Source organism: Corylus avellana, chromosome ca5 (assembly GCF_901000735.1).
Source record: "Corylus avellana chromosome ca5, CavTom2PMs-1.0".
Lineage (NCBI taxonomy): Eukaryota > Viridiplantae > Streptophyta > Magnoliopsida > Fagales > Betulaceae > Corylus > Corylus avellana.
Window position 1 is genome coordinate 34218117 of NC_081545.1, and position 22512 is coordinate 34240628.

At 36.8% G+C, this 22512-nt stretch overlaps 4 protein-coding genes and 1 non-coding gene across 6 annotated transcripts; all 5 read right to left on the bottom strand.

Annotated features, from left to right (window-relative positions):
* Positions 1-281: 281 nt before the first annotated feature.
* Positions 282-3952, bottom strand: LOC132180847 (PWWP domain-containing protein 6-like). The gene is made up of 2 exons (XM_059593823.1): positions 3844-3952; positions 282-3670 (listed from the first exon to the last, which is right to left on the bottom strand). The coding sequence occupies exon 2, from the start codon at positions 3628-3630 to the stop codon at positions 517-519; it is 3114 nt and encodes a 1037-aa protein (XP_059449806.1). The 5' UTR covers positions 3631-3670; positions 3844-3952; the 3' UTR covers positions 282-516.
* Positions 3953-6959: 3007 nt separating this feature from the next.
* LOC132181727 (large ribosomal subunit protein bL12c) lies at positions 6960-7738 on the bottom strand. The gene has a single exon (XM_059594966.1). The coding sequence runs from the start codon at positions 7671-7673 to the stop codon at positions 7107-7109; it is 567 nt and encodes a 188-aa protein (XP_059450949.1). The 5' UTR covers positions 7674-7738; the 3' UTR covers positions 6960-7106.
* Positions 7739-7860: 122 nt separating this feature from the next.
* On the bottom strand, positions 7861-7932 carry TRNAP-UGG (transfer RNA proline (anticodon UGG)). Its single transcript has one exon. It is a non-coding gene; the product is annotated as a tRNA-Pro (tRNA).
* Positions 7933-8543: 611 nt separating this feature from the next.
* On the bottom strand, positions 8544-13695 carry LOC132183099 (monodehydroascorbate reductase 4, peroxisomal). Of its 2 annotated transcripts, XM_059596496.1 has the most exons (7): positions 13247-13694; positions 12274-12325; positions 11416-11496; positions 11143-11261; positions 10445-10664; positions 10130-10248; positions 8544-9461 (listed from the first exon to the last, which is right to left on the bottom strand). In XM_059596496.1, exons 1-7 carry the CDS (start codon positions 13364-13366, stop codon positions 8736-8738), a joined length of 1437 nt encoding a protein of 478 aa, XP_059452479.1. In that variant the 5' UTR covers positions 13367-13694; the 3' UTR covers positions 8544-8735. The 2 variants fall into 2 exon arrangements, with proteins under 2 accessions (XP_059452479.1, XP_059452480.1); XM_059596497.1 differs by lacking the exon at positions 11416-11496 and having other exon boundaries at positions 13247-13695.
* Positions 13696-16884: 3189 nt separating this feature from the next.
* On the bottom strand, positions 16885-19924 carry LOC132182684 (MYB-like transcription factor EOBII). The gene is made up of 3 exons (XM_059595998.1): positions 19752-19924; positions 19517-19646; positions 16885-17244 (listed from the first exon to the last, which is right to left on the bottom strand). Exons 1-3 carry the CDS (start codon positions 19891-19893, stop codon positions 16911-16913), a joined length of 606 nt encoding a protein of 201 aa, XP_059451981.1. The 5' UTR covers positions 19894-19924; the 3' UTR covers positions 16885-16910.
* Positions 19925-22512: the final 2588 nt, after the last annotated feature.

Consider the following 22512-nt stretch of genomic DNA (forward strand, 5'->3'; position numbering starts at 1 on the left):
TTTATGAGGCAAATTACCAAAAAGGGACAGAACTTCGACTCGAGAGAGAGATTCAGCCTCAAATAGGCAAGCAATTCCCACTTCCACTTCGGTTTTGGGAAATTGTTGGTGTTAATAAAACTTTTTTTTAATGATGAACTACTATTAACTTGTACTGCAATCTGTTTTTGGTTTTTTTGTTTTTTGAGGTTCCCCTTCCCCCATTCTTTTGTATTGCTGAGAAAAAAAGAAAGAAAAATACTCCATGTTGATATTATCAATTGAGAGAGAGAGAGAGAGAGTAGAAAAAGTGATAATCTCTATACTAATGGGGCATATTGAACTAGTTCATGTAAAGACTATATAACAAGGCCAACCCATCTGTATCAAGTAAAAACCTACGCACAAAAACAACGGTGAGATAATTAACCCGTACATCCCTACAAACACCCTCAAAAGAAAGTAACATATGTTCCCTAACTCTAAACGTCGGCCTGTGCACGGAGCCAAAATGCTCAGTTTCTCATATTGCCTGACCTACGACCGAGATCCAACCATGGTGCTCACCGTCTCCAGAAGACCTTTTATCTCTCTCTCTAATTGGGATTTCATCTCCGGCGACACTTTCCCACCCGAGTTCTCCAGCATTGAGTTCACCGTCTCAAGTTTCTGCCTCACGAAGTCAAGTTGCGATGGCTGTGAAGCAGATGGCTTCCCTGGAGTCTTGCCTGGAGGAGAAGCTTTTTGTTGCGGTATTTCTCTTAGTTCACGGGTCTTCGTTTCAGGATATAGGAGGCTGAAAGTAACACCGGCAGCTTTGAAAGGGCTGGCATGAAGTGAATGATTTAAGGCTTCTTCTGCGTCGGAGCTCCTTACAAAGGCAACCCGAGCAGTGAAATTGATATAGTACATATCTGTTTCCGCTTCGTTCAGCGCCCCAAACTTTCCATAGATTCTGATGAGATCAGCTTTAGAAGGCAAATGAGATCCTGGGCCGAATGCCACAGAAAGCACTACAGGTGAGGCTTCCCCGTCAGTTTTCTTATCACTCTTCTTCATACCACGTGTTCCACCGTCTTGCTTTGATCGATGCTTATCTAACTTTGCATCTGGTGTTTTAGCAGCTTTAGCTTTCTTTGGTTTAGCTTCATGTGATTCCGCTAACTTTGCATCTGGTGTTTTAGCAGCTTTCTTTGGTTTAGTTTCATGCGACTCCGCTTCTTTGGTCTTCTTCCTCGTCCTCTGTTTGGATTCATGTCCAGGTGATTTGTGGTCAGTATTACTTTGGTCTTTACCCAATGACCCAGGATCAGACTCTAGATTCTTTCTCTTTCTGCCACGTTGACGCTTGTTGTATGCTTTGTAGTTTGATCCATCGCAATAGACTGAGCTTCTGAGTATGGACATAAAGTCCCCAACCATTTCAAGGGATTTGTCTCCCAATGGACATACAGGACCAATAGCTGCACGCCGAACTTCAGATAGCACTTCGATAGAAGAGGCCGCCTTAACTTTATCCGGATCAATGATCAGGATCCGATCTTGTTTTGGTGTTTGAGGACTTGAGATGTCAGACGGGTCTTGCTCCAGACCAAGTTCTTCCGAGAGTTTCTTCTGAAATGTCTCATTACAAGACTTCAGAATTGGAGAGGGCCCAGCAAGGTGGCCTGCAGCCGTTCTCATCCTCTCCCCCATACGAGATTCATTAGAAACTTTAAGGGACTCTGTTTCCATGTCTTTCTTCTTTTGCCCCGTAATTAGATTAGTGAAAGGCGGAGACAAGTACTTGCTCTTCCTCCTCTCCCTTGAGAAAGAGCCCTTTTCAATTTGTGCTTTGGCGTTGCCATCAATTTTTTGAAGACTAGAACGGTTCAACTTCCTTTTCATGGTAACAGGTTCATCATTAGTTGGCTCTTTGCCCACACCACCATCGACTTCAATGCTGACACCTTCATCTTTCTTTCTAACTCTAGATGAACGGCTCTTCCTAGTTTCTTCCTTGCCTCCACTGCCATCACTTTCGACACCTGAAACTTCACTGTTAGTACTTAATGGAGACCCCAAAATCCTGGCCTTTCTCTTAATACCTTGTAACACTTCACTGACCCCATGACCATCATCAGTTACATCGCTGCCTTTCTTCCTCTTATTCGATGATAATGGTGCTGGTTTGCCCGAGATTGTCCCTTCTTTAGCCACATCCCCATCAATGTTCTCTTCCATGATTTCAGCAATACTTTTCTTCTTCCTTCTTTGATACAGCCTATCTCCCAAATCCTCTAGGCTCTTGTGTGTCGCGGTTTGACTGGTCTGGCCGAACTTAGGACTTACCGGTGAAGCAAGCCAATCTTCTGCGAATGGCCCCTGAATTGGAACTTCCACCCTATTATGTATATCCACTATGTCATCATTCAAGTTGTCTTCGAGACCCAGAATTGGTTGTGGTTGATGATATATAGGCAAATGATAACCCCCCTTTGCCCGATAAAAGGCTGCCAGCCGGCTCTTTAACACCCTAAGTCCAAGGGCACTGCATATGGTAATAGTCTGCGCCACATGTTTCACTTCAGCGAGAAGGCCCACTGGTTCAGACAGACTATTTGAAAGCTTCCCAATTCCACCTTCAGGGACAAGAACTGCATCCCTGATTCCTGCATTCACTGCCAATGGTCTATCAAGTCCATCTCCATTCTCCTTAGTTACACAAGAACAAATCATCTCTAGCTCTAAGAGTCTGCCAATCTCATCCACAGCCCTCTGCACGGCATATACAAAGTTCTTTGAGTTACTCTGCCTTGACATCTCTTCAAAATTCTCCTCAAAGGGCTTCAACTGAGAGGGTTGGCACCAAGCAAACGTGCCATCTCCAAAGTATGCCACAAGCAACCGTCCCCTCACTTTCAACTTGGCCGCAAAATCCGAAGCATCCGAAGGATCATATACCTGCCCTGGCCACCACGGGTGACTCCTAATCTTACCCCACACAAAATCACCCACGGAAAACTCATACCCTTCATCAGCCACACTCTCCTCTCCTTCCCCATCCTCGTTCTTACACATATCCTCAATTGGAACCTCAATAATCTCAATTTTCCCATCTTGGTCTCCCCCGTTTTCACTCACAGAACCACCATCCTCTTCATCCCCAAATTCCTCCACCAAAACCCTTCTCTTCTGCACACCATTCTTTGACGTAGCTCCGCCACCTAAACCATTCGCCGCCATTCCCTCAACACCCAAAGTTCCCAACTTTTCAACACGCTCACTCTCACCACAATTTTTAACCTCTATTTCTCTCACTCCCACACTTCCTCTCATCTTCAACAAAGAAGACACTCCACCCAACTCGGACTCCTCAAGCCCACCTTCGTCTACACCCGAAACGTCCTCATATTGTCCCCCGAAACCCTCCTCAACCGAAACCTCCGTCTCAACTACCCGAGTCTCGACCACTTTCACATCCCCACCACCCAAAACCTCCTCTCCATTCATAGACACCGGAAACCCATTCTCTCGGGTCCCCTCTGGACCGGCAGGACTGCCAACACATTCTTTAAGGGGTTTCTCCTCCTTGGCTCGAGGTTTAGCTGTTTCAGCAAGAAGACCAGAACCCCCAGCTAGGGTTTTAGCCCGTGTCTCAACTGTTCCCATTTTCAGGAAACCGTTTTCTCAAGAAAACCAACCGTCACCGCTGAAACGAACACGAAGAAGGAGCAAAACGACAGGTGAATCAAAACATTTCTAGGGTTTGTCTTTCTTGAAGAAGAGCTCCAATGTATGATTTAAATAATACCACCACTAAAAGAATGATTTTATATAAAGGGAAATATAAGCAAATTAATTGATTAGTATAAAAGAAAATACCTCAAGAACTAGGACTAGGGTTTCAAAAGCTTTATCCTTTGGAAGCGATTCTCAAGACCATTTTCCAGAACAGAGTGGAATCAAATTCTTCAAATGAATTTCAAAAAAGAAAATCGAATATCTCGGACATGGGAAACCAAAATATCGCCGCGAAATAGAGGTTCATTTCATTTTCAAGCGGTGGTAACTCGGCAGTATTTTGTTTCTTTCGTTGTCGGTATCGAAAGGTCGCTTTCAGCGTTTTACGTACGTTAGCTGATATTTGCGCTGGTCCCGCACCGCTTCGAGTGCAGAATAGACGGTACTCGCTTCCTTTTGCTTCCATGTTGCTCGAGCGTTTTCGGTGTTCTTCCTGGCCACAACGTGGGTTGTTGTATACAGAGAGTTATGTGATTTTTAGAAACGCAAGAGTGGTGGTGGAACACCTAGGTCAAAAAAGTTGAACAAAAGCGCGCGGAGTCGCGGACTCTTGTTAGATGTGTGACACGTGTCCTAAAAAATTCTCGATAAAATGAAGGCCGTATGTAAAGACGACCATGATTCCCTGCCCTTTTTATCGTTACCGGTTGGTGTTGACACCTAAATACTCACCTATATCAAATGCCTGTGGCGATGCCACGTGGACAACACGAGATCCGGCGGTCACCTATAAAGAAAACACAAAGTAAAATGTATTAAACAATAGTATATATTTACAAAGAAAAAAATAATAATAATAAACAGTAGTATATGGTTGCTGATTTTTTGTTTTATGTTATCAAAATAAATATATTAATTGGTCCAAAAAAAATTATATATATATTAACAAATAATTTAAAACATTAAATATATATTTTTTTTATAAATTTGCATTCTCTCATTATGAGTTAATTTATTGTTTAATGTGACAATCCTAGGCTCCTACTCCTAGCTACTCTGTGCTGGCTGGTCAAGGTTGTCAAGTGGCCATCTTGATGTCGTTTGAATGGTCGTGCGACCAATTTTCTCGTTCTATAGACTTATTTTTAGATTTATTAATATTAAAAATTATTTTCAAATTAATATTTATAACAAATAATAATTAACATTCAAAAACAAATATTACAAACTTAGGTAAATTTAAATGATTGAATACCCTAAAATTTTTAGAAAATCCAAAGTAAACATGTTATATGTAATATGCATCATATCACGGTGGAAAGCGATGACTCTTATGTGGATCACTTTTTGATCGTTTTATAATGTTAGCCAATAAAATTTGCAACCCACTTTGGATGTTTTCCAGCTTCTCTTTCTCCACCGTCAATCACCGCCCTCCTTATGAAATCTACCACAAAAAAAAAAGAGTCTTATATCATTTTTTTTTTAAAAAAAAAAAAAAACTACACTTTTTACATGTAAAAAGACAAGTACCATTTTTATAGATTAAGTTATAGTTTGAAAGAAAACTCTATCACCCCCTTTCAATAAAAACCAATCAATTTGCAATGTACTTTTTACACTTTAAAAAGTTTATTCAATCATCTCAAACTATATATTATACACTTCCACCGAAAAATGCAGGCATATGTGACTCACAAGTGACATAAAATTGTCCATTATAATTTATACCCCTACAAGATGTATGAAAAATAAAACCATGCCTTTAGATTTAAAATTTTTTGTTACAAAAAAAAAAAGGCTAATACTTGTGCAGGAGTAATATTATAAGTCCTCTTACAGTCATCTTATGATCCTCCCAAATGTGATGTGGCTTTTAAAATTACCGTTAAATTTGAGATGTAATATATTGAACTTTGATCTATTGGTAATTTTAAAAGCTACATTACATTTGAGATGACTTCAAAAAAACTTATAAGATTACTTGGCAGGACTTCTTCCGGGTATATTTGGGGAAAGTGCTAATCCCAATCACGGCTCATAAAGGAGATCTATGGGCAACTGCCCAAGTGGGACTATAGGTTGGCCGCATATATCATATATGTGTAATGGCATTTTGATTGTAATAAAGGGCCGAGGGACTCTCTTCAACTCTTGAATTTCTTAGGCAAGAGAAAATGGAGCACAATAGTTCTCCTTTCAGGGTTTTTTTTTTTTTTTAAAAAAAATAAAAATAAAATTATGCAAGAATATTATCATCATTTAGACTCACGCGTCATATTTTTAATTGGAGTTAACAAAAAATCTCAACGAAAAGGTAAGTGAAAGGATTAAGTAGTTAAAGATGATCAATTGCAACCATAAAAATTTGAGAAACATTGTAAATAGGTTGGTAATTGGAAATGGTAAGAGTAGTTTTAAAATAATAAAAATATATTTACATGCCCTTTACATACTGAACACTAATCCAGACTAAATCCACAACACAAGTTTCTTTACTTTTATCCAAGGCCTTTAATAATTTTCACGATTTTCTAACTATTTACTTAACAACCTTTTTTTTCTCTCTCCTTATTTTTATAGTAAGATTGAAGATTTGGTTTCTTGTCCATCATTATACTTATATTTATGAGTTAGTTTATATGCTTGGAAATTGGAATTTCATTCCTCTCCGTTAGATTTCAGTCTCAGATGTGCTCTCTTTCAGACCTAAGAAATCTTATTGGGGAAATGAGAGAAAAGCCATCTAATAGTTTAAGAAATTGAACTCCTTTTTCAATGCATCATATTAGGGTTTTGACTCGTACAATATATACATATGGGTTGTAATCATATTCTTTATTAAAATACAGATATCAAAACTGCAAATAATGACACTCAGCTATTCTAAAATCAAATACATAAACTTGAAACCCTTGAGGTAATCACCAAAAAATACATTGAAAAAGGAAGTGTGTACTTAATTTTTCCTAAACATTGCAACAACGCAGCAAGATGTTGTAAGAACATAGTAGACATGTTAATGCAACCTCCTCTGCCATTCAATCGCACTGTGAAATTAACGCTTATCAAAGACCCACAGAAAACACTAACTTCTCTTCAGCGCAATTGAAAACACAATGCAATAATCTGACATTAAATACTAAAATCTCCAAGTTCAAAGCATGTTATCAAAATTTCAGGAATAGCCTATTTTTGTAGAATCTATCCAAGTTATGAAATACAGTTCATTTTCACAAATTCATTCTCTTTTGCAATTCAACAAACACAAGGTGAGCACGGAGACTCAGTTTCATTACACCGTGAAATTTCATTCAAGTAAGAACAACAATCAATCACATTCCACTGTACCGCCAAACTACTAGCATAACTACCCTCAAATCACAAGAACTAAGCAACAAAAATCAAACAATGCCGATCTTAGCACCAGCCTCCTCGAGCAGCTTCTTGGCCTCCTCGGCCTCGTCCTTGGACACGCCCTCCTTGAACTTCTTGGGCAGGCCTTCGATGAGCTCCTTGGCCTCCTTGAGCGCCAGGCTCGTGAGGGCCCTGACCGCCTTGATCACCGATATGCGCGAGCTGCTGGGCACGTCCTCGATTACCACGTCGAACTCGGTCTTCTCCTCGACAACCGCGGGGGCGTCTCCGGCGCCCGCGCCGGGGGCTACGGCAACGGCAGCAGGGGCGAAGGCCGCGGCGGACACGCCAAGCTTGTCCTGGAGGTAGTCAACAAGCACGCGCGCCTCCTCGAGCGTGAGGCCGGAGATTTCTGCTCCGAGCTTCTCGATCTTCTCGGGGGCCGCCACGGCGGAGATAGGGCGGAGATGGGTCAACCGGTGGGTGAGGCTAAGAGGGGTGGAGGGGAAGGTGAGGAGGGTGGTGGGTTTGGATGTGTGCGTAGGATAAGGGGAGGAGGTGGGCGTAGGATAAGAGAGACATCGAAGTGTGAGTGTTGAGAGAGTGCTCGCCATTTTTCTTCGAGAGTCTGAGAGAGGGTGTGTGAAGAGAGAAGAGGATAGGATAAGGGATATACGGGGCTCTGGAAAATATAGGCGAGGCTTTGGTTTTGGTATTTTGGCTGACGAAAATGCCCTTGTGGAGTGCTAAAAATATTGGATCGGAGATGGGTGGCCTTGAAGGAAAAAATAAATAAAAGTAGGGGCATTCGGAGAATCGAACTCCGGACCTCTCGCACCCAAAGCGAGAATCATACCACTAGACCAAATGCCCTCTTGTTGATTGGATGCTTTGTGTTTGAGTATTAACATTTCTTTTGTATGACTCCAAAGCATCGCAATAACACCTACCCTAGTCATCTCAATTTAATGACTGCAAAGGGCATGATGATACCATTGAGGATATTTAAGAATTAGTCAAAGATTTAGCCACGTAGAGCATTGTGCAATCAGCAGAAAATTGAAAGATGCCTTGTGAAACTTTCTCGAATAGTAACCCTAATCACAAAAGCTCATTATAGGCTCTGTTTATTAGCGTGTGACATAAAAACCCAAAATTACTTTTGTGATTCAATTTTTTTGTTAATATTTTTATTTTGATAAAAAATAAAAAAAATAAAAGACATATGGCAAATATAGTATGGGAAAGACACAGACGGATTGCGTCTTTCCTAATCAAGTTTTGAGGAGCTTAAGACCTTAGAAATAGATTCAGGGACTGATTGCAAAATGCAAACTCATGACTCAATTCATTCAACGTCATGATAATGAGTAATGATGCATTTGCATGATGAACCTGAAATTAACTTCACTATTTCTTCCCCTCAACCAGTGAGTGTTGTAAATGGCTGGTTCTGTCACAAAATTCACAAAAGAAAGTAGAGATATCAGAGAAACTACCAATTTTCTATAAAGATTATGTAATTTTGTATTAAATAATATTGTGGAACAACAATGATCAGCTACGATCAAGTACTAAAAATCTCCTAGCCCTATGAATGCTATAACGCGGTTACACAGATTGTAATGAGCAACACCAATAGCCTTTCAGCTGTCACCACAACCAAAACAGTTTGTTTACCACCTTCTGCGCCGCCTCCCATACCAGTATGCAAATGCAGCTATTGAAGAAGCCACAATAACACCAGCAGCTGCATGGAAAGCATAAATTGGTCTTCCCAGAACAACACCAGAACCGCTAACATCGACAGGCGGCAACGGCAGCGGTTTCTGACTAACCGTCAATGCAAAGCTCAAACCCTGCCTTTCCATCTCAGCCAGGTCTTCAATCGCGGGCTTGAGCCTGGTGGCCTTGGCTAGAGCGTTGTACTCTTCTTTGGTTCCACCTTCAAGGAAAGATCCAACGAGGTGACCTTTGCTTACCCAGTAAGCCCCAAATGTACTTCCTGAGAAATCCCCAAAATGGACTACTTCCCCCGAGTTGTCCCCATAAAACTGCCAAGACATTGTGAAGATTCTGGAGTAAAAGAAAGGTAAGTAGTCAAATTCACCCGTTTTTTCATGTTCCATTATTGCAGCAACAGCATGTCTTGCAGTCTTTCGAGCTGAGTCCACGTGTTCAAGCCTGCGAGTTTCACCAAATAGTTTAACTGGAAATGCTGCAACATCACCAACAGCATAGACTGAGCTGTTGCTCGACTGCAACTTTCCATTCACTTTGATCCCACCCTTATCCAAAGTTAGTTGGCCTTCAAACAAGCTTGTGTTTGGACGGATTCCTATACCCACAACCACCATGTCTGCAGGTAGCTGACTTCCATCTCTAAGATTAACGGCAGTGACCTATAACAAGTTGTTACAATATTAATTAAATGATGAAAAAGCCACTTCAAAGGTCAAATGGATGCACAATTCATATTAGCTTGCTAGTATGGAAACAATATGACTTGGCTTTTAAATAATTAAAAAGGAAAATTACTATTATTGTTGCTATATTATAATTATTATTATCAATATTGTTAGTCTTAGAAATATTAATTAAATGATTACATTCATTATTTTTTATTAGCTTAAACTTTTAGAATAATGGTAATCTAATAGCAATAGTTCTAAGCTCAAACTCTACTCCACAATGACCTCTATTTTAGTTAAATATCTCATTTGATGGGTCTTATTTATTCAGAATAAGTTTGAACTTACACATGAGAAGGGGGGAGGGAGGTGTTAGAGAATATTAATTAGATTATTAAATTCATTATTTTATATTGGCTTAAGTTTTTTGGATAAATGATAATTAACAATTATTACTAATATGAGTATTATTATCATTTTAAGAAATGACCATAGACATCCTATTCTCCAGTTAGTTGAAGCCAGTTTCCTTAATTTGGGATATAAAAGTCGTCAAAGGTATCAACCTTTTCACATTCCAAACTTGGGGACTTCTGCCCCACCTTTCTGTTCTACTATGGAACCCAAAAGAGATCCTCTCAAGGCAGCATAACATTTACCTTCCCATTGGAGTCAATATCAAATGATGACAAAACAGTTCCTTTAATGAATTGTACTCCTTTGGACTTGTAATAATCTTCATAATAACTTGCAATCTTGGGAGTAAACAAACGAGCCACTGCATCATTAGGAAAAAAGAAGAAGGAATAGAAAAAAAATTCTCATCAGTCAGTCATCTTATTGAAAAAAATATATAAGAATGACCAAAATGACTACAATAATATTCCAGAATACGTCTAACTACCCCTTGGACAGATTTATCCAGTAAACTAACGGATCCAATAAACAAGTAAAAGGAAGTATCAGACACTTACTGCAATGTGCTTCTGGGAAAACCATGGTTACATTTATTTTATTAATCACCAAAGATGCAGCACACTCCATTCCAATGTAGCCACCACCAATGACAACAGCATTCCCACCAGCACAGGATTGCATCAAGTTTAAAATCCTATTTGCGTCATTGTAATCTCGTAGATAGCACACATTTTCAGCATCTGATCCACTCACTCCAAATTCTTCAAGCTTCAAAGCCTACAATCAACTCAGACTAATCAATTAAAGCCAGAAAGCCACACATATTTTCATATGGATAAAAGTTGAGAACGTCTGACAATTTGATAGGCCAAACACATCTACACAAAATTTACTATTTTGACAAAATCAAAGAACTCTTTTGACATTAGGATCTTGCCTTATTTATAACATGGAACAAAGAGAAAAACAAATCAAGGCATAAGCTCTTAAAAAAATCCGTTAGTGTATGTTTAGACCTAGGCATCTAGCACACTACCGTATAATTCCAATTTCATATTTGTCCAAGGGAAGTGATCCTGCCATTGCAACTATCACCAAATTCAATGGAAAACGATATCCTTAGCATATCTGTCATTTTCCCAAGGGCAAATGCTTCTTCCTTCTATATGCAATATGCATTTATTGATTACTAATAACACCGGCTTACTATTAAAAGCAAAATAAATATTAGTCTATTAAAGATTAGTTCTAATACCCGAGCACCTGTAGCAATGATGAGAATCTTGTAACTTATAGTCTCCCCAGCAGCTGTTAATAATGTCTTACGCCTTACATCGGCCGACTTGATTCGAGTTCCAAGAACTAATTCAATTCCTACAAAAAAATGATCCAGATTCCAAAAATAAATTCTTTTATCGAGCAGAAACATACACCGAACTTTACAAGATTCCAATCAACCGACACAATACATATAAAAAACGAATATCAACAGAAAAGAAATGCCGCTTAAGCATACTAATATGATTACCGTGTTCCTTATACCACTTAAGGGTTAGCCTTTCCTCATTATCACCAACGCATGTATGAAATGATGAAAGGGGTGAACGAGCTGCATGTTAGCACTTGTTCAGTAACCAATTCAGATATGAATTTAATGAGAAAGATGAAAGAAATAGGAAAAAAATGAAGCAAAAAATAATAAGCATTTGCACATCGATTGAGAATTAGGAAACAAATTAATTTCCACCTTACACAAAGTGCTAGCCTAAAACTCCAGAATTCTTGCCCTTGAGCAAATGTCATATTGATGTCCAGATACCAACAGAGCAAGAGTTTGATACATGATTAGCTAATTTACCAGGTTAATTATACTTTGTTGAGGTAATAATTTATATTAAAGAATTAAGCAAGCACTACAGTCTACAGCAGTTTTTTTTTTTTTAATTTATTTGTGGTGGTGGTGGGTTGGGGGGTGGGGGTTGTTCCTCATGAACAAAATTTTAGATACAAGCATGGGGGTGGAACTAGGATTTTAGCTATGCGGGGGCGAAATTAAAAAACACAATTAAGGGAGTAAAAATTTGATTTTAAAAGAATTATAGGGCCATTTTAAAAAATTGGGGAACATTTCCGCCTCTGGATTCAAGGCTCAAGGTTTAGTAATTTTCCTCCCAAGGGGCCAACCAAAAACACTAAAATTAATATATAATACATAATGCTCCTATACAGGTAGGAGCAGGAGACAAGTTCCCAACTAACATGACCATTTTTTAACAAATGCAGAATTCATCTTTCGTGGTAAGAAGCGTCAGATATCTGGTGATTAAAAAGAACGAAGACAACAGTCACTTCACAAGGTTCTATCATCCATGATGTGAATGCATACCTTCAGGAAGTAAAAATCCTTTGCTTAATGCAGGTCTCTCATAAGGCGCAACCTGACAAAGAAAATGTGGCAGAACATTATTTACTTTAAAAATAAAAAATAAAATGTTTTCTTAATAAACTTAACTCATATCTTACAATATTACCAACAAAAAAAAAAAAAAAACTCATATCTTACAAACAACTCAAACAAATTACAAGACATGAGAAGTCCAATATTTAGTATCCTACAAGAATCATTTCATGCGCATATGAGGCTTATAAGGTTCCATGTCATGCTCTGTCCCTAGGAATTCCAATTCACACAATATATGTCCCAATTTTTATGGCATAACTATAGTTCTCAAAAATCTCTCATCCAATTCGCATTAAACTCTCATCACCGCAAACTAAAATATAATGGCCATTATGGAGAATCAAAGGAGCTATTAACCATGTGTTGGAATTAGATGTCATGATTGATGCCATTATACTTATTAAGCAATTTGAAATTCCGTCAAAAATATTAGAACTCTTGCTTGAAGCAACAAACAGAACAAGAATTTAAACTTAAATTAGAGATATACATGTTCGTGGGTATTTAAGCATGTGTTGGAATCGAAAATTCACTATTCTAAATACCCAAAACTGTTGGCATTTAGCTAATAGAATATGACAAACTAACGTAAGCTGTTGTTCTTCAGAATACTCAACAATCTTCAAAATAGAGAGTGCACCAACGCCCTCTTTTAAATTCATAAGCTAAATTTATCAACGATTCACATTCATATCTCGCACAAACCAATCCTGAAAGAAAAGAAATCAATCATAAACTAAATTTCTGGACGACTTTAAGGCTACATAAAAGTATACGACAATTGACGATTACCCAACTGCAAAAAACGCATAAATACCCATTAACGATGTGCACCCAATGAACTCTCAAAGAGGAAAAAAAAAAAAAAGAGAGAGAGAGAAAGAGAGAATTAGCTCACTGATTCTTCAGAGATTATGCAGAGTTCACCCTGAGAGACCCCCCTCTTTGTGAATTCAAGCGCTGCATACCCAGCTGCCACCCCTCCCCCCAGAATCACATACACAAATGCCCTTCCCATCTCTCTCTCTCCCTCTCTCTCTCTCTCTCTGTGTCAAATTCCGTACATATTATTGTAAGGGAATTGAGACGTCTTCTGGTTAGCGCTTACTTTAAACAACAGTAAGCGCTATTAATCCAATATTTTATGACCCAAAATGCTCTATTGACGACTCCGGTGCTTCTAAGTGCATGGGTGTGTCAAAACATCAATCAATCAGGGCCGTATATTGAATGTTCGAAGGTGGGGACACGTCCGATCTTTGGGCCCCAATCAGGTTACAGGAGTCACTGAATGGGACCAGAGGAAGGTGGATCCGGCCAGTCATGTGCTGCCACGTTCGAAAGGAACGTGCTAATTTAGCGGTGGATAATATGGATAATGGGTGGTGGATATTTATTGGAAGTTGTGATGAATGATGATCAAGATGAACTTGGAGAGGATTTAGAGATTATGTCAGGGCGTAACTGACTTGTGGATGAGGCTTCCTTCGCACCTCTGCCGCACACCAGCTCTTCACATCTTGGCTGTGGATGGGGTGTTTTTTGGTTGTGGCAAAGAAAAAAGGTCCCCAATTTTATCCTTCATGTGGAAAAAAATATTTAATTTATTCATTACCCGAGCCCGAGAGGCAATAGCCAGCCCCATACATAATCAGCTTCACCCAGTAATCTTTTATTGGACGGCCCATCAAGCCCATCATTCTCCAGAGGCCTTCATTACCGCAGCTCGACCCAGTTTTACATTACTGGGTACTGGTCGGGCTAAACCAGTAAAACCCGGGGTATCATCACAAAAAATAATATGTGTGTGTGTGTTGCAAGCATACCTGACATAACATAATAATATATAGAAAGGAGCACAAAGATGATTTAAAAATTAGTTTGTTTCAAAGGAAGTATAATTACTTAGTTATTTGCTTTTTCTTTTTTTTTTAATATAAGTTGTTTAGTATTTGGTAACACTTTTTAGATGGTGTTTTTGTTTTTTAGTTGAGAAAAACGTTTTGATGTGATATAAAAGTGAAAATGATTAATATTTTATGTTTGAATTTGTTATTAATGCCTTTGCTCAAAAAAGCAAGAAGATTCCAAAAATAATAAAAACATTATCAGAAGAGGTCAGAAGTTTAGTATGATAACACTTTTTTCTTCATTTTGTCTTATCTTTTCAAAAAACTAAAAAAAAAATATTGATAAACAATTAAAAAATAAAACACTCAAAACTAATTTAATCTGTATGTCGTCATATCATAATCTATTTTCAAAAAAAAAAAAAAAAAAGACTCTAAAAAACATTAACATACATAACCAATTAAGCTTTTCTTATGCTTTTTAATTATACCAACTACCAAGAAAATATGAAAAACAAATTTAGACACATTTTACTACAAAACAAATGGAGGCAATTAAAGCTTAGTTGTCTTTCATCTTGCGTATGATTTAGCTTTCAACATCCCACATGTTTATTTTTTACATGTCTGTACAAGAGGACAAGGGGGAGGGAAGATTCAAACTAGTGACCTCCGTTTCATTAGGCGTGGTCTCAGCTGATTGATTTATCTCTTGGGGACCAACATCCCACATGTTGATGAGCAATCATAATCATAATCTCCGTCCAAATTACTTGTGGGTCCTCACGACTACTTTACAAATGAATGAAGCTAATTATAAACACTAATCCATACCCATATATATGCAACAATCAATGTCGTGATCAATCTTTTCCTTTAATATGCTGGACACTTTCTAATAACATCCTTCATTTGTTAAGGATGCCAATTATAAGAACAGTTAAGAATTTAGTTTTCTCTCTCTAAAAAGTCTATGATCACTATCTTAACCATCGGAAATTCTTCACGAAGGAGGGCCCCGTCAATCCGTCGTCTGAAAAATTATTTATAATTGATGAATAATAAATTAAAAAATCAGACTTATCAATTTAAATAATTAATGGTTTACTTTTCAACTATATATATATATATATATGAAACTAGATTATAATTGTTTAACTTAAACATTTTCCTTTAGCAAAATATTGCAGAAGGTTTATTATATATGATAAAGGAAATTGTAGATGGGACCCGAGATCATCATTTTCCAACGCTTTATGAGGCTATGAGCACTCAAGGCCGACCCATCATGTGAATTTTCCTTATCGTTCACATGATGTTTCTGTTTGGAATGATTTTCGCACGTGAAACATGTGCATGAAAAGAACAAGTGGCTCAAAGATTATATATTATATTAGATCTCTCCGTAGGACGACAATGAAAAGCCTTCAACCATTATTATCTTTTATCATTTTCCCATATAATTAAAGACATTGCAAATTTCGGAGGAAATGAGCGAGGCTTGAGGATCTCTTGCAAACCCTTTGTTTTCGACTTTGACTAAAAGAGTCTGTTTGTGATTGCATTTTAAAGATAGAGTTTTTAAATCAAAAAGAGTTTTTGAACAAAAAGTCTAAAATGACCAAAACGCACTTTTCGTGTGTTCCAATTAGGTTGTAGTGATCATATAGATATAATACTATATAGGTCAACCTTAATTCATCTCATTTAATTAAACGGCCAGATCCCTCAAACCCTAATCTACAAATTTCGTGTTAGGTTTGTGCCGGATTTGTATGTCACATAAAAAATTGACAACCATTATGTCGCATGTCATGTTTGAATTATATATGTTGAGACATGAATATAACCGTAAATTATTATATAGGTGAATTAAAATCCGACTCATTTAATTAAACGAATTAGGTCATTCGATCCTAATTAGCTAATTTCATATTATAAGTTCGTGTAACTACCTAGAGCAAGCAAATTGATCCCCTGCAATTGCAAACCCTTTCTCTTTTTAAGTCGGTGGCTTTAGGAGGTTGTAGAGAATGGTTATAATTCAATAGTGCTTAATAACAAATGTGAACATAGGCGTGTGACGTGTACAAACATGTTTGAAGAGTGCACGTGTGAATTTATGAGAACGTGAAGAAAACTTCCTATGCTACTAGTGCACTAGTTAGCCAAACGTCAGGCTTCATGCTGCGATGCTATGTACGAAAACGGATATTCATGGAAAGCAGAGATGGAACATGACAAGTATAGTTGTTAATTTGGCTTTCTACGTGTCAAATTCCTAATGGTTTAATTTCAGTTTGGCCGGAGTTGATGGATGGGCATATGCTGATCTTTATTCATGTCGATTGTCGATGCTAGAAGCTTATCCTATCGCATGCGTGACAACAACATCTATTGGAAACCAGACATATATAATCTTAACTTATAATTTCAATCTTTTTTTTAAGCAATCAAATATATATATAAAACAAGTAATTAACAACGTAATTAAAGTAGGAATTATAGCTTTTGTTAATTAACAACAATATATATATAGAGTTGATTGTCTACTTATAAAATATGACAATCAACCAGTCTTTTTCTGTGTTCCTTCACTTATGCAAAGTGATCATTAATTATAAGCCAATTACTTTCAATTAATACAAGCAAAACACAGGATTTCAAACTATAACTTGGACCGATATATTATAATTTGGACCATATATATTATCATTGTATTGAATCCCCATTAAGTAGTTGCATAGACCAGATGTCCTCCATGTTCCAATAGCTGTCATTGGATTCAGCGGCGGGTAAAGGGGCTGGGAAAATAGGCTCCATATTTCTTTGATATATTGATATTGGTGGAGAGTAGGCTTCCATGGGATCAATATTCATGCTAGAAGCTTGGCTTGAGCTTGCTTGCTCATTCACCTGATGATCAGAAGTCTGTCCATATAAATTCTCTTCAGCTTGCTTAATATGCTTTTGGATTTTAGTCCTCCAGTAATTCTTTATTTCGTTGTCAGTTCTTCCAGGCAGATGCTTTGCAATTTTTGACCACCTGCATGCTTAATTTAGCAAGTAAGTCGTAGGACAAAATTACAGCTTATGAATATATAATGATTTTTGCTTCTTGTATCCAACACATAATAACTTATATATATAAAAAAAAAATAAGGTTCACAGAATATTAACTTCAACTAAAAATCAACCAAGTCTTGAATTAAAAAAATCCAATGTGTCATTAGAAAGTTGCTGGCTAGCTATGAATATGATCCATCGTATATGCTGGAAGCATCACTTTGAGATATATTTACAGTACCCTATATATGAACAATAAATCAGAATATATCAGTTAAAGTATATATATATATATAGCAGCCTTGACAGTGAGCCTGCCAGCAATATGAACAGAGTCATATTATTTATTTGGTAATAAATAATTGCAATTAACAAAAGTAAATCCAGAATTCCAAATATATATATGAATGGAGGAAATTAAAGAAGTTACGTTGTTTCAGAACTAAACGTTATAGATTGCAACATAAAATATTTGAGGTATTACAATTTTTACTTTAATTAATTACCATACAAATAGATCCTACACTTTCTTTATCATCACTAATAACGGGCCGAATATATTTAAAAGAAAAACAAACATTATAATGACTTATTCCAAGTCATGTTCCATAATCCAAAATCACGGTGATTTCATATAAGGACAGTTGGTTTCTGAATGCCTCAGGTAGACAGTTGGTTCTTTCTACTCCTCTTCCTGTTCTTGTTCTTCTTTTTTTCTTTTTTCTTTTTTCTGTTCTTTTTATTATTAGTATTTGGTCAGGAAACTGGTCATGTTCGACATTTAAGGAGGTGGGGCGGTTTAAAAGGTAGGTATTCTTCAAGGTCGAGCTCATGCAGATTTTTGTAAAGTGGATCTTCTGAATCAGATGGATCACAGCTGATATATATGAGCTGTGATCATATATATCTTCCTCTGCTCACATGCAGACATGCAGCCATCCTTTTGGGTGCCTTGAATCACTACTGGGACCAGGCTATTTTTATGTCTACTTCGGAGAATTTCTCTTTCTTCTGAAAGGAAGCTTAACATGGGACCAATTGATATGGGTTCGGCCTAAAATGGTAAAAATATTTATTGCTCAGTCCACAACTGTACGTAGTAGATTTGGAACCTTGAAAATAATAGAGCTTTGAATATAATTACCTTTGGTAAAGAAGATCCCCACAAGAAATTTTAGATATATATTTTATAGCCTTTTTGGGATGTGGAGTACTCACTTTTTCTTTGTTTTCTTTTCTTGAGAAGCTATAAAATCATTACGAATCAAATTTATACCATGGAGTGGGGATCGATCTCATCCTCTATATGTATGGACCTAAATAACCCCAGGGCATGGATGGCTGACTACACTATGAATCACCATTTATCTATCAACTTAATTAAATTAATAAAAATAGTAAATTTAATAATTTCAAAAATTAAATAATTATGTGCACAAGCCCTAGCCTGATATATTCCTAAATCATTTTAATTAGATTTTTGGGGGAAAAAAAAAAAAAAAAGATCAACCAAAAGGTATTACATGCTTCATGATGCAATCTGTCTTCGAGGGATCTAAGTAAGGAGATGCTATATACAAGTATATATTGCTACATACGCTACAAAATTTATAACATACTCTTTACAAATTACGCCAACAACTTTAAATGTTAGATACTATAATTCTATTCGATATTTATCTACTGATGCTGACATGGGGGACTTTCAACTAAGATGCTACATTAGTTTATAGGAGACTTGTAGAAAATTTGTAGAATATCTAGCATTTTTCTTGTACTATTTGGAAGGAATTGAAGGTGAAGTGGAAAAAGATATGGGGTTAGCTAGCTAGCTAGCTCCATCATTTATAAGACCTAAAAGAGAAAAAGTGGTGAAAGGAAAAGCATGCACCATTTTAAGCAAAATCCTATCGTCCTTCCGTATGGACGAAATCGTAATAGTGGGATAACAAGTAGTGTATATGAAACCAAAATCAAGAAAAATCCAGATTGGATCCCAATGAACTTCTGGAACAGATCTTTGCAAAGGCCTTTCAGGTGGCCGGCCACTTTCCTCAAACACCGCCAAACCCTGCGTGGCAAAATTCTCTCTCTCTCTCTCTCTCTCTCTCTCTAGTCAAAACTACTAGAGCAAACAACGAAGAAGTTCTCTGGCCGCAGGTTGTAGCTTTTAAGGTATATAAAACTAATAATTATTCCTGGAAAACATATATATATGCATGTCGTGATTAACGTAAGTAACATGAACGCACCTGTTTCCCCACTTGGAATGCAGTTCCACAATCAAGAGCTCTTCCTCAGCTGTAATATTACCTCTCCGAACGTCAGGTCGGAGATAGTTTAGCCATCGGAGCCGGCAACTCTTTCCGGTACGTTTTAGACCTGGGATCGATGATTATTATGATCACTAGGTTTAATTACTGCTAAAAAGGAAAAAAAAAAAAAAAAAGGTTTTTGAAAGATAATGATAGGGTGAAGTGGGGTTACCAGCAGATTTGGCTAGGGTGTTCCATACGCCTTCACCATGATTTGCAATATAATTGATCAGAATCATATCTTCTTCCATGGTCCATGGCCCTTTTCTCACTTCAACATCTTGGGATGAGTTGCTCGGTCTATTCCTATCCATCTTTTCTGTGAGAGAGAGAAAGAGAGAGAGAATTGTGGAGAAAGATAATGAGAGCTAATTGATAGGGGTAGCTGGGCTTTTATAGAGCAAGTGTACGTATAAGACAATTATTGAGCCATTAATCAGTGTTATAGGGGGGGGCCTAGGTTTAACCTTTTAGCAGCTTAACTTATGTATATGCCTGCGTCATCCAACCTAGTGGATTTAGCATGCATGCCTTTTTTTTTTGGGGGGGTGGGGGGTGGATTAGTTAAAACATAATTCGTAATGTGTATAATGTAGGAAAACACGCACTTGTAACTTGTAAGCATATACTGTGCATTAAAAAAAAATCAGTGAAAATGAAATGAAATATTTATTACAAATCACGTGCATGCATGGCTGCAGAATGTTCAAATTAATATTGTAGAAGGGATTCAACATGAAGATGAAGGAGAAAGGGAGTCAATAATTAAGGGCTCCACTTCCGTCTTTATTTGTAAACTGCCATCAGTGAATTGATGATCTTCAAAGTTGTGTGCCAATGGAAAAATGTGTACCTTTTTTAGTGTATGAATATATGGGTACGAAAACACTTGTATTATTGAATATAATATTATAAGTTATATAACCCATATATCAATATTCGTCACATGCATGTTCTAAAATTGCTCGATACTCTTGTTATGAGGTTGACATATTAACCTAAATGACGTTAAATAAGATAGATGGGAATATATATATATATATATATATATACACTTTTCTGGTGGGTTGATTATCCATTTGATCTAGCTAGATCGATACCTAGACCAGTCAAAGCTGATACCCTTCGAGAAAAGTATCTTAGCAATTATCTAGCTAGCTAGCACTGAAAATCATGATTCTAATTAACACTCTAACCTTGAAATAAAAGAATTTGTTGATTGAAGAGGAGCATAAGTGACATTAATTACGCACGTCATTACTGCTATGCTTAGGACAGACTCTAGTATTCAGCAATCGACTTTTCTGACAAGTATCTTCATTAATGCATGCGAGAGAATTCGCCAAAGATCCATCTTCTGGAGTACGTGGTGGTTGAATAATTTTAAATTTATTTAAATAGATAAATCTTATATAAATTTTTTTACAATGTTAAAAGATTGAAATTCACAAGAATTAACTATTCAAATTATTAATAATTTGGATGACTTTTGTGAAAAAAACTTATTTGAAATTCAACTCTCAGAATAAGTAGTTGAACACCCAAAATTTTATTTGAATAGCTAGGGCCGGGGTGGTAGGCCCTACCTAGCCTTTCTCACAAAAGCTAGGTGCCCAAAATTGTGGTGGATCTCCCATTCGTATATAGACATGCCGCTTCAAGACGATGCTGCTTCAAGACGATGAAGACGATCGATGTTGAAGATTCCTTTCCACGTCTCTGAAATAAATGAAAAATGCTAGCTAGGCTTTATCTGAGAATCTCATGTTCTTAAGGCTTTATTCTCCTAACTATCTTCATGCATATCTTTTTTAAATCTATCATTGAATATGTAGAACCCACATATAGACCTACAAATTCAATGATGGATTTGAATCCATTTAAAAAAATAAAAATAAAAATAAAAAGATGGTTAGGAGATGGAAAATGAGGCATAGCATTTCTCAGAATTAATAACTAACACAATACTTTGTCTTACAAAGTGATGCTGCACAATTATGATTGCCACATCATTTTTCTAAGAGTTAATTATTATTATTATTATTATTATTATTATTGTAAAATATTGTGTAAGCCTAGCATCTCTCCAATTTTAATTTACTCAATTGGTTTTTAATTTCTTTAAAAAAGGAAAAAAGAGGACATTCACCACTTTTTCATTTCACCCTTGAAGGGGAGGGGGGTGCCCCATTTGTTAAGTGTGGCTACGCAGTAGGGGTGCAAAGGCGGTTACGGTTAGCGGTTAGTGGCAATAACCGCTAACCGTAACCGCCCTAGCGGTTAGTAAATTTCACTAACCGCAACCGCTAACCGCTAGGCGGTTAGCGGTTAGCGGTTAGTGGCCGGTTAGCGGTTAGTGAAATAGATAACCGCCCGCTAACCACTTTTTTAAAATTGAGCTTTTTTTTTGGCTTTTTTTTACCCTAATTTTTTTTCTTGTATTTTTAATATCTTCTTGGGCCCAATTGCTATAAAAAGAGCCCATATTGAAAAATCAAAAATATTTGACCCAAAATTTACATTTACTTGTACTTAAAAAAAATTTCCTTAAATATTAAATCAACACTCGTTAACTTTTTTTTTTTTAGGAAAAAAAAAAATTTAACACAACATACAAAAAAAAGTTCAGAATTCAGATAACTGTCACAACATATAAAAAAAAATATAAAAAAAGTTCAACACAAAGCATATAAAATCAGTTCAAATAAAACATTAAATGATACAAATAGTCAAATAAAACATTAAAACTTCATCAATCTTCTCATTTGGTCCTCTAGCAAATCCTGTGGACATCAAAAGAAGAAAAGTTATAATATTAAACATAATAATATTAAGGCACAAGCATGTACACATATCAAAACGTGCTTAATATAATTGTATTGTAATTAAAATACTATAACAATTCAAAAAATAATAACCTTCATTACTAACAA